The sequence below is a fragment of the Protomyctophum bolini genome (assembly GCF_963924005.1).
Source record: "Protomyctophum bolini genome assembly, chromosome: 6".
Lineage (NCBI taxonomy): Eukaryota > Metazoa > Chordata > Actinopteri > Myctophiformes > Myctophidae > Protomyctophum > Protomyctophum bolini.
In genome coordinates, this window is record NC_137867.1 from 4,672,124 (window position 1) to 4,685,156 (window position 13,033).

Consider the following 13,033-nt stretch of genomic DNA (forward strand, 5'->3'; position numbering starts at 1 on the left):
CAACATATTGTAACGTTTCACCCACTACTAGTCCTACATACTTACACCTAGAAACCCCATTCAAACCTATTTAGGTTCATCCTACGGTGGACATGTGTGCCTGAAAAGGAATCTTTGAAATGTTTCATAGTTTTAGAAATATAGTGCTTTCAAATTTGAGACATTTATAGGCAGATAGTGGCACTTCAAAAAATCACTTTCACCTAGAAACTCCATTCACACTTTGTAAAATTCAGCTTACTGTGGAAACACATGCTGGAACTTTTTACTTTGAAATGTTTTGTAGTTTCGGAGTTACGTAACTTAAACGCCCAATGCATTCTCAATGGCAATAGCACAAACTTTGGCATGCTAAATGAACCCATGAACCTATGACCCTCACCAGTCTGGCCCCTGTCTGGAAAACAACCCCCTTCCCCAAAGGTAGCTCCCTCAGAGGAGGGAGTTATGGCCAAATATCACAATGCGACAATATCATTATGCTTACAATATTAAGAATTCTGTTTTAAGTTAATAGTAGTGGTAAAATGTAAACTATATTTTTGGGGTAGTTAATCATTCAGTCTATCCACTATTGAGAGTATGTTCTCTCTTTAATTACAGCAGCAGTATTTATTTTAGAAGCTTAAGTCCTTGTATCAGTTGGTCTTGAATAGATTAGTAAAGACAATGAGATATACAGAAGGGGGCTGTAATGCAACTATTAAGGATGCAAACTGCCTTAATACCCCATGAAGAAGAAGGATCAGTAAATCTTTGATCCACAGAAGGGGTCTAGAGACAACAAGCCAGACTGTCTATTAAGCCAGGCTTGCTGATCCCGGCTCGCCAAATCCGCCAATTCTGAGCCTCGCTTGGCTTTAGTGGAACGGAATAAACCAGGCTGTAAAGATCAGGATTTAAAAAGCCTGGCTTTGGCCTATATCCTGGATTAGTTAATCCAAGATTCGTGAAATAGGCCCCTGGTGGAGTCTTAATAATAATAATAATAATAATAATAATAATCTCCATGTTTCAGACGAGGACCAGGTGGAGTCTTAATAATAATAATAATAATAATAATAATAATAATAATAATAATCTCCGTGTTTCAGACGAGGACCAGGTGGAGTCTTAATAATAATAATAATAATAATAATCTCCGTGTTTCAGACGAGGACCAGGGGCCTATTTCACGAAACTTGGATTAGAGATTAAGCCGGGCTTTAACACATATCCTGGCTTAATATATCCTGGATCAGTGCTTAACCGGTTTCATGAAAGCTGGTTGATCTTGCCAGATTAACTTAACCAGTTAACCTGGATATGTTGAGGCTTGATTCGGTTTCATGAAAGTGATGCTACATAAGTTACCATGGGAACTTATGCTTTGGACTTAGCCTGCTCCGGACCAGGCTAACAGCCAGGTTTAACCTAATCCTGATGTCTTTACTGTTCATTAAGCAGTCAAACTGATCACAAACCAATGATGTTTTCCAGATGTATTCAATTATTATGGGTTTATGTTGCCTTATTTGTATCGGTCTGCATTAAAGGACTAATTTAAGCACTATATAAAATCAAATAACCAAAATATATAGGCTGCACAACATCATGACAGCTTGTGAGCTTGTAGATCAGCTGCTTTTGGTGAATGTTCCCCATGAATAGGTTTGCTGTCGTGCAAGTGCACGGTTAAGAATAATTATTATATTATATTATTATTCTTTGTAAAAGTGAAAACCACTAAATATTACCATTACTCATTGTTTTACAACATATTGTAACGTTTCACCCACTACTAGTCCTACATACTTACACCTAGAAACCCCATTAAAACCTATTTAGGTTCATCCTACGGTGGACATGTGTGCCTGAAAAGGAATCTTTGAAATGTTTCATAGTTTTAGAAATATAGTGCTTTCAAATTTGAGACATTTATAGGCAGATAGTGGCACTTCAAAAAATCACTTTCACCTAGAAACTCCATTCACACTTTGTAAAATTCAGCTTACTGTGGAAACACATGCTGGAACTTTTTACTTTGAAATGTTTTGTAGTTTCGGAGTTATGTAACTTAAACGCCCAATGCATTCTCAATGGCAATAGAACAAACTTTGGCATGCTAACCCATGAACCTATGACCCTCACCAGTCTGGCCCCTGTCTGGAAAACAACCCCCTTCCCCAAAGGTAGCTCCCTCAGAGGAGGGAGTTATGGCCAAATATCACAATGCGACAATATCATTATGCTTACAATATTAAGAATTCTGTTTTAAGTTAATAGTAGTGGTAAAATGTAAACTATATTTTTGGGGTAGTTAATCATTCAGTCTATCCACTATTGAGAGTATGTTCTCTCTTTAATTACAGCAGCAGTATTTATTTTAGAAGCTTAAGTCCTTGTATCAGTTGGTCTTGAATAGATTAGTAAAGACAATGAGATATACAGAAGGGGGCTGTAATGCAACTATTAAGGATGCAAACTGCCTTAATACCCCATGAAGAAGAAGGATCAGTAAATCTTTGATCCACAGAAGGGGTCTAGAGACAACAAGCCAGACTGTCTATTAAGCCAGGCTTGCTGATCCCGGCTCGCCAAATCCGCCAATTCTGAGCCTCGCTTGGCTTTAGTGGAACGGAATAAACCAGGCTGTAAAGATCAGGATTTAAAAAGCCTGGCTTTGGCCTATATCCTGGATTAGTTAATCCAAGATTCGTGAAATAGGCCCCAGGTGGAGTCTTAATAATAATAATAATAATAATAATCTCCATGTTTCAGACGAGGACCAGGTGGAGTCCTACGAACATCTCTCTCTGAAGATCCTCCATCGATGGTCTGAGATCCCGCAGGGCTGTCGTCTGGTACCAGAACACATCGAGAGCAGAACCCTGTTCCACAAGGCAAGACCAGGGATGGATCAGGTGAGTCCTGTTCCACAAGGCAAGACCAGGAATGGATCAGGTGAGTCCTGTTCCACAAGGCAAGACCAGGGATGGATCAGGTGAGTCCTGTTCCACAAGGCAAGACCAGGAATGGACCAGGTGAGTCCTGTTCCACAAGGCAAGACCTGGGATGGACCAGACGAGTCCTGTTCCACAAGGCAAGACCAGGAATGGATCAGGTGAGTCCTGTTCCACAAGGCAAGACCAGGGATGGACCAGACGAGTCCTGTTCCACAAGGCAAGACCTGGGATGGACCAGACGAGTCCTGTTCCACAAGGCAAGACCAGGAATGGACCAGGTGAGTCCTGTTCCACAAGGCAAGACCAGGAATGGACCAGGTGAGTCCTGTTCCACAAGGCAAGACCAGGAATGGACCAGGTGAGTCCTGTTACACAAGGCAAGACCTGGGATGGACCAGGCAAGTCCTGTTCCACAAGGCAAGACCTGGGATGGACCAGGCGAGTCCTGTTCCACAAGGCAAGACCAGGAATGGACCAGGTGAGTCCTGTTCAACAAGGCAAGACCAGGAATGGACCAGGTGAGTCCTGTTACACAAGGCAAGACCTGGGATGGACCAGGTGAGTCCTGTTCCACAAGGCAAGACCTGGGATGGACCAGGCGAGTCCTGTTCCACAAGGCAAGACCCGGGATGGATCAACGTTAAAACGAGACAGCGCTGTCTCGCTAAGCCCGGCTGTAGCCCACCACACACCGGCTGCGTCTGCCGCGCGGCGCCGCGTGGCGGACACGGCCGCCTCCATTATTTTCAATGAAGCTATCGCACACCGGCTCCGTCTGCAGCGCGGCGCGTTGCCGCGCGGCGCCGCCTGGAAAATAGAACTGTGTTCTACTAGAACTGTGTCGCAGACGGTGTGCGATGGGCTTGAGTCTCAAGAGACGGCGGTGCAACATGAAAACCTGACGTTTCCCAAAGCGTGGCAGCGATACTGGATGATCTGATGATCTTATGAAACCATTTAGCACATTATGGCAAGTTTACTGAACTTATACAGGCTTTAAGCGCTGAGCTGAACCGTCCTGTCACCACATCATCATTGTCACTGAGCAAAAAGCATGTAACACGGATGTGTATATTACAGGAAAACTCCCGTTAAAACTTTCCAACAAACTCCAGTAAACTCCCGAATTACATTATATATAATAACAATTTTAGTCTGGACAGTAGATCGTTCCGTGACCACGTTCCACGTGTGTGTGTGTGTGTGTGTGTGTGTGTGTGTGTGTGTGTGTGTGTGTGTGTGTGTATGTGCGTGCACAGGGTCAGGTCCAGATGTGGGTGGACATGTTTCCCATGGATCTAGTTCCTCCTCCTGGACCCTCGGTGGTCATCGCCCCCCGCAGGCCTAAAGGGTTAACACGCGCACGCACAAACGCACACACGCCCGCACGCACACACGCACACACGCACGCACGCCCGCACGCATGTCGTAATGTTTGCTTACAAATCCATACATTGACTCTTCTTTCTTCTGATGTGTGCGTGCGTGCGTGTTTTCGTGCGTGTGTGTGTTTTTGCGTGCGTGTGTGTGTGTGTGTTTTCGTGCGTGTGTGCATGCGTGCGTGCGTGTGTGTTTTCGTGCGTGCGTGTGTTTTCGTGCGTGCGTGTGTGTTTTCGTGCGTGTGTGTTTACTTGCGTGTGTGTGTTTTCGTGCGTGCGTGTGTGTGTGTGTGTGTTTTCGTGCGTGCGTGTGTGTTTGCATGTGTGTGTGTTTTTGTGTGTGCGTGCGTGCGTGTAGGTATGAGCTGAGGGTCATCATTTGGAACACAGAGGATGTGATTCTGGAGGACAGTAACTTTCTGACCGGACAGCAGTCATCTGACATCTATGTGAAAGGGTGAGACAGGCAGACAGACAGACAGGCAGGCAGGCTGACAGACAGGCAGGCAGGCAGGCAGGCAGGCTGACTGACTGACTGACTGACTGACTGACTGACTGACTGACTGACTGACTGACTGACTGACTGACTGGGTCACTAGTCAAGTCAGTTTGTTTTGGGAGGTTTTTAACTTTAGTCTTTAGTGGCAGTGTTTCTGTTTAGTGGCATGTTGTGAACCAACATGTCATTAAAGCGTAAACACTGTCTAAATTAAATAATAACACTTTCTAATAACCAATGTATTTTGGCCTTGATTTCCGTCGTAATGACTGATTTTACACTCGTTGAAAACAGCAAGCCTTGTTGTCAAGATCTGCTATTTTCAGCATGCAACGAAGTGTAAAATGACTTCCTAGTGGATCTCTTGTCCACTAGTCCCTTCCTAGTGGATCTCTTGTCCACTAGTCCCTGCCTAGTGGATCTCTTGTCCACTAGTCCCTTCCTAACATTTTAGTCTAGAAATTGTCAGTATATTTAGTCTCAGTTTTAGTCATCATAGCTTAGTTTTCATTTAGTTTCCATTTAGTTTTCGTCAGTGGAAAAAGGTAGTCATTATTATTATTATAACGATGAACATTCGCCTCAGTTTTAGTCGACGAAAACAACACAGCGGCTGAATTCCAGCTCCATAGAGTCCTGAGAGTCAATCAGTGGACCATGACATCACCATGACATCACCATGACATCACCATGACATCACCATGACATCACCATGACATCACCATGACCATGACGATGACATCACCATGACATCACCATGACACAGCTTAAACACTGGACCATGACACAGTTTAAACACAACTTCACACATCCAGAAATCTGCTTTAGATCACCTGTTGTTGCAATGCTTTGATCATGATGATCATTGCGAACGCAGTGATTGCGAAGGCAGTGAGCACTTACTATGAGACCTAGCAGATCATGTCTGTGTGTCTGTCTGTCCCGCTAAACGTCCAAATATGGAGTGTGTTGCATCAATACGTCCAAATATGGAGTGTGTTGCATCAATCACAAACAAATCACTCAGCTCCATATATGGGCACAAAAGGGGCCAGGTCCACATATACAGTAACAGTGGGACAGACACACAGAAAGACAGACATGATCTGCAGGGTCTCAGCTGCGTTCGCTTCCCGCGTTTGCGCGTCTTACTGGTGATGATGACATGTCTGTCTGTCTGTCTCTCTGCCTGTCTGTCTTCCAGCTGGTTGAAGGGCCTGGAGGAGGACAGACAGGAGACAGACGTCCACTACAACTCTCTGACCGGAGAAGGAAACTTCAACTGGAGACTCGTCTTCCCTTTCAGCTACCTGCCCGCAGAGAAGGTCTGACCCCTGACCATGTGACCCTGTGACCTCTGACCCCTGACCCTGTGACATCTGACCCCATGACCCCTAATGCCAGGGCGCGTCTCCGTTACAGAATGTTCCCTTTTTAATCAATGAAGGGTGACTCCACTGCTCGCGTTGCGTCGCGTCTCCTTCACCATTAAAATTGCCCGGTTTGTTTTTTGACAACACCAGGACTTTCCTTAGAAAACGTGCTTACTGATGCTGCTTACTGTAAATCTGCTTACTGTAAACCTGGCAACACCAGGACTTTCATTAGAAAACGTGCTTACTAATTAATGCTGCTTGCCGTAAATCGCTCTGGATTAAGAGCGTCTGATAAATTAATACATTGTAAATTGTAATTGTGTTCACATACAAACCTGGAAACGTCTGTGTGTGTGTGTGTGTGTGTGTGTGTGTGTGTGTGTGTGTGTGTGTGTGCGTGTGCGCGTGCGTGCGTGCACTCCAGGTGGTGGTGGTCACTAAGAGAGAAAGTATCTTCTCTCTGGACCAATCAGAACAGAAGATGCCAGCTGTTCTGGTCATGCAGGTGATCTGTGATGTAATCTAATAGTGATGTCATGTAATCTAATGATGTAATCTAATCTAATGGTAAATGGTGCATTTATATTGCGCCTTTATCCCAGGCGCTTTACAGAGATTGTGCATTACATTCACCCATTCACACACACACACACACACACACACACACACACACCCATTCACACACCGATGGCGGTGGAAACCATGCAAGGCACCGACCTTGCACATCAGGAGCAATCAGGGGTTCAGAGTCTTGCTCAAGGACACTTCGACACTAACTCTGGGGGAGGAGCCCACAGGGATCGAACCGGGAACCTTACGGTTACCATCCAGACACTCTACCGCTGAGCCACCGCTGCCCCCTAGTGGCCACTCTACCGCTGAGCCACCGCCGCCCCTAATGATGTAATGTAATGTTAATCTAATGTAATCTAATGTAATCCTGCAGGTGTGGGACTTTGAACGGCTCTCATCCGATGACTTCCTGGGTGCGTTAACGTTTTATTACAGCTAATGTTCTTTTATCAGACGTTTTTAATCTCACTGTGATTTACAGTAACATTTACAGTAAGCAAGAACAAACTGCAAGTTATTATATTATGGAGGGGTGCTAGCCCCGCCTATATACAGGTTTAATGTGGAATGCACTTCCCATTGCAGTCAGAACTGCAGCGTCACTCCCAATCTTCCGCCGTAGTCTGAAAACCCACCTTTTCAGACTCCATCATGGCCCATAGCACTTACCCCACCCCCTTAGATAGCATCTCTGTATACTTAGATAGCATTTGATACAGACTTATAGCATGTTATGAAGACAGCACTATAATTGCATTGTATGTATAGTCATAGCACGTCATAGTACATATGTATAGCATAGTAGTATTATTGCGGAAGCAGTGAGCACTTACTATGAGACCTAGCAGATCATGTCTGTCTGTGTGTCTGTGTGTGTGTGTCTGTCTGTCCCGCTATCCAAATATGGAGTGTGTTGCATCAGCAATCACCCAGCTCCATATATGGGCACAAAAGGGGCCAGGTCCACATGTACAGTAACAGCGGGACAGACACACAGACAGACAGACATGATCTGCAGGGTCTCAGCTGCGTTCGCTTCCCGCATTTGCGCGTCTTACTGGTATGTATAGTTTCATTATATAGATATTCCACTGTTACTTTCTTAGCTTACGCATGTTCCATGATAAATGTTTTTATGTGATGTATTCCCATGCTTTTTGTTCTTGCTTAATGTAAGTCGCTCTGGATTAAGAGGGTCTGCTAAATGCCTAAATTGTAAATTAATGTTTGTTTTTAGTTCAATGTTTGTTTTACAAACCACACCTGTGTGAAGTGAGGGGCGCTAATATATTAAAGTCTAACTCATGTTGATTTGGTGATGTAATGGTGATGTAAAACAAACGGTGCCAACACAAACATTAAACGCCGTTAACGATAAAGAGACAATATGACGTGAATGTTAACTTCATTGTCAATGTCATTTATTAAGCAAATATTGAACTAAAGGATAAATATTAAAACTGTTCATAGGAGGGGCCAGGGGAGGGGCTAGTGCCCCTGAAAAATTCCATTAACAATAAAGATAATTTAATGATTGTTTTACATCATTACATCACCATTACATCATCATTACATCACCTAATCATACCAAGCTATACCGAATTCCCTCCTCGATGTAGTAAGATGATTAGAGTGCCCCTCCCTTCACATTGGTGTGATTTTAAGTACAAATACAATTTATTATTATTCTTAGATCTCCATATATGGAGCTTACATGTTCAGACATTCCATTATGTCGATCTGACCTCATCAAACCCTGTAGAATCAATACACACTCCATATATGGCCAGTACAGAATCCATTCCATATGTTGATCTGACCTCATCAAACCCTGCTGTCACCCAGTAGGATGCCGGTGTGCAGGGTTTGAAGAGGTATGGACATCCATATATGGAGTGTGCTTCTCACACTCAGAGCAACTTGGTGTTATAGCATCATGTCGTGCTTTAGCTATTTAAAGAGTGGCGCGCTACGAGCTTGTAGGTCTGCTATTTTTGAAAAATCGAAGAGCGACTGACATGGAAGACATTTTTTGAGAAACTGATCTCAGGTCAGAATGAAAACTGTCAGGATGTAGAAGACATTTTTAGAATCTGATCTCAGGTCAGAAATTTGGGTTATAATATTATGTGCGTGGCCTCACGTGCGTGTGTGTGTGCGTGCAGGCACCGTGGAGCTGGACCTACATGGTTTCCCTCCCGGAGCCAAGTCGGCCAAACGCTGCAGGCTGGAGACGATCACAGAACAGACGGAGAAGATCTCCATCTTCCAGCAGAAGAGAGCCAGAGGATGGTGGCCGTTCTCTAAGAGTGGAGAACTCACTGTAAATATATATATATATATATATATATATATATATATATATACACACACATATACATATATATACACATATATACACAGAGAGCCAGAGAATGGTGGTGAACGAAACGTTTGCGCGTCTTACTGGTATATATTCACACACACACACACACACACACACACACACACACACACACACACACACACACACACACACACATATATATATATATACATACATACACACATATAAACACAGAGAGCCAGAGGATGGTGGCCGTTCTCTAAGAGTGGAGAACTAACTAATATATATTCACATATATATACATATATATATATATATATATATACACGCACACACACGCTCGCCGCAAAGCATATGTTTGACTTACAGGCACGCTCTTGTGCGTTCTGATTGGCCATGCAGGGGAAAGTGGAGGCGGAGTTTCACCTGGTGACAGCGGAGGAGGCGGAGAGGAATCTGGTTGGTCGAGCCAGAAAGGAGCCGGAGCCTCTGGAGAAACCCAAGTAATTTATGAGATTACTTCATTGTGAGATTACTTAATTATGAGAGATTACTTCATTATGAGAGATTACTTCATTATGAGATTACTTCATTGTGAGAGATTACTTCATTGTGAGATTACTTCATTATGAGATTACTTCATTATGAGATTACTTCATTGTGAGATTACTTCATTATGAGATTACTTCATTATGAGATTACTTCATTGTGAGATTACTTCATTATGACATTACTTCATTATGAGATTACTTCATTGTGAGATTACTTCATTGTGAGATTACTTCATTATGAGATTACTTCATTGTGAGATTACTTCATTGTGAGATTACTTCATTGTGAGATTACTTCATTATGAGAGATTACTTCATTGTGAGATTACTTCATTATGAGATTACTTAACTCATTTTGGAGGGGAACCCCTGGGGGGTGGGGGGTCCCTGGAACAACATATTTTCAGATGGGGGTCGGCAGCCAAATACATATATATACTTTTGCAGGTCCTTGACATGAAAATGTTTGAGAACCACTGATACAGAAACATGAGGTTTTTTCAATGAAACTGTCATGATTTAGAAGACATTTGTAGAATCGTCCTCGGGTCTAAATGGCTTAATTATGAGATTACTTGATTATGAGATTAGATTACTTAACCCATTGAGGCCTGAGGCCTGTCTTCTAAATCCTAACAGAAACCTCATGTTTCTGTCGTGGCCGCTGACTCCCATCTGAAAATGCTTCCAGGATCCCAGAAGCAAAGATTTGAGTCTTAAACGTTCGCTCTGAAAGAATATAATATATATTCAAAGAACAACACAGACAAGGCAGCTGTGCGCGAGGTGAGTCCTGCAAATTAAATTGACCCAATATTATTTTGTACAACCTACAGTAGCAAAGCATAAGATAATGGTTTGGAGAATAGGCTGGTCTCTCTTTTTACAAGAGATAAGCCATTGCATACAGGTTCTTAAACTTTTTAATTTCAAGCACCCCCATAACTCAGAGTAAAACCAGATGGACCCATAAGAGTCCCATTTGATTCCATTTGTACAGTATCAGAGTTAAAAGTTATAAAAGGGTCCATTTGGTTCCATTTGCACTAGTACACTCATAGTTACAGACCTGTAAGGATCCATGATTTGGTTCCATTCGTACACTCTCAGAGTTACAGACCTGTAAGGGTCAATTTGGGTCCATATGTTACACTCTCAGAGTTACAGACCTGTAAGGGTCCATTTGGGTTCATGTGTTACACTCTCAGAGTTACAGACCTATAATGGCTCCATTTGGAACCCCCTCAAGGAACCATGAGGGTCCCTGGATCACACCTTTGAGAGCCACTGCTTTAAATAAATACATAACTAACTAACTCATCTTGACAGCTTGTTTACAAATGTTTGTGAACAAATTACAAATAGTTTATAAACAAATCACAAATGTTTGTAAACAAATCCCAAATGTTTATAAACAAATACCAAAATGTTTCTAAACAAATACCAAAATGTTTATAAACAAATACCAAAATGTTTATAAACAAACACCAAAATGTTTCTAAACAAATACCAAATTGTTTCTAAACAAATCCCAAATGTTTATAAACAAATCCCAAATATTTGTAAATAAATCCCAAATGTTTATAAACAAATCCCAAATGTTTGTAAACAAATCACAAATGTTTGTAAACAAATCCCAAATGTTTGTAAACAAATACCAAAATGTTTATAAACAAACACCAAAATGTTTATAAACAAATACCAAAATGTTTATAAACAAATTCCAAATGTTTGTAAACAAATCCCAAATGGTTATAAACAAATACCAAAATGTTTATAAACAAATCCCAAATGTTTGTAAACACATCCCAAATGTTTATAAACAAATCCCAAATGTTTATAAACAAATCACAAATGTTTATAAACAAATACCAAAATGTTTATAAACAAATATCAAATGTTTATAAACAAATACGAAATGTTTGTAAACAAACTACAAATTGTTTGTAAACAAACACCAAATGTTTGTAAACAAACACCAAATGTTTGTAAACAAATCCACAATGTAGGTAAACAAATCACACATGTTTGTAGACAAACCCTGACATGTTTGTAAACAAACCCTGCAATGTTTTGTAAACACATCCTTGAACGTTGGTGGTGATAACGCGTCCAGGACATGCCTCAGACATCTCCTCAGGAGACTTGGGTCAGATCTGAAGCCATTTTATTTGGCGTTAGGAACCCGTTGTGACGGCATGCCCTTGCTGACATCCACGATACCCCATCTGAAGATATTTAAGGCCCTATTTTGAAACAAAAACATTTTTGAATATAGTTCAACTAGCCGATTTACAAGTGTGGATGTAGATCAGCCCCCTCAAGGAACCATGAGGGTCCCTGGATCACACCTTTGAGAGCCACTGCTTTAAATAAATACATAACTAATATAGAGCATATTTGATCAAATTTAGGAGCCAAACTTTTTTGACAAGTGCACATGCCCGGCTGGGGATGGAACCCCGACCTCCCAGTCTCAGGGCGGACACTCTAACCACAAGGCCACTGACGACCATAGAGGGAAACGGGTTCTATATCAGAGTCTATAGTATCTTTAGCCAGATTTGGTTTGGGATGTTTAACTTAACGTTTGTTTTGATGGCATAGAAAGCTCTTCTGTCTCTCTCTCTCTCTCTCTCTCTCTCTCTCTCTCTCTCTCTCTCTCTCTCTCTCTCTCTCTCTCTCTCTCTCTCTCTCCAGCCGTCCAGACACCTCCTTCTCGTGGTTGCTCAACCCGTTCAAGTGTTTCTTCCACCTGGTCTGGAGGAACTACAAGAAGTTCATCATCGCCGCTCTGCTGCTCCTGATCACCGTGTTGTTCCTGGCCTTGCTGTTGTACACGCTGCCTGGAGCCATCAGCCAGAAGATAGTCAATGGATAACACCCTGTTCTACCCCCTATGACACCCTGAATAACACCCTGTTCTACCCCCTATGACACCCTGAATAACACCCTGTTCTACCCCCTATGACACCCTAAATAACACCCTGTTCTACCCCCTATGACACCCTGAATAACACCCTGTTCTACCCCCTATGACACCCTGAATAACACCCTGTTCTACTGGAGCCATCAGCCACAGGTTAAATCAAGCAATATTACACGAGAGGGTGTGGTTTAACGTGATTATTGCCACGACAGTGATGCGGTCAGGAGCGAGACGTAGTCAAGTTCCGCAAGCATCACTGAAGTGGCAATAATCACGTTAAACCACACCCTCGAGTGTAATATTGCAATTATACAACAGTTACCCTAAGAAAATCGCTGATTTATTTTTAATTTTTATGACAGATGTAGTCACTACGACCACAAAGAAACTAGCTAGCCTAGCCACGGAGTTTGCTAGCGCTCTGGGAGAACAGAAACTAGCTAGCCTAGCCACCC

At 42.5% G+C, this 13,033-nt stretch overlaps 1 protein-coding gene across 1 annotated transcript in view; it reads left to right on the top strand.

Annotated features, from left to right (window-relative positions):
• The window catches only part of fer1l6 (fer-1 like family member 6), a gene marked incomplete at both ends in the record, with an annotated part of 112,298 nt that extends 99,768 nt beyond the window's left edge, over positions 1–12,530 (top strand). Inside the window, 9 exons of the mRNA XM_080765628.1 lie at positions 2,761–2,903; positions 4,205–4,296; positions 4,683–4,781; positions 6,028–6,148; positions 6,624–6,704; positions 7,146–7,185; positions 8,938–9,095; positions 9,501–9,601; positions 12,350–12,530. Coding sequence (XP_080621754.1) covers positions 2,761–2,903; positions 4,205–4,296; positions 4,683–4,781; positions 6,028–6,148; positions 6,624–6,704; positions 7,146–7,185; positions 8,938–9,095; positions 9,501–9,601; positions 12,350–12,530 — 1,016 coding nt within the window. The remainder of the gene's footprint in view (positions 1–2,760; positions 2,904–4,204; positions 4,297–4,682; positions 4,782–6,027; positions 6,149–6,623; positions 6,705–7,145; positions 7,186–8,937; positions 9,096–9,500; positions 9,602–12,349) is intronic.
• Positions 12,531–13,033: the final 503 nt, after the last annotated feature.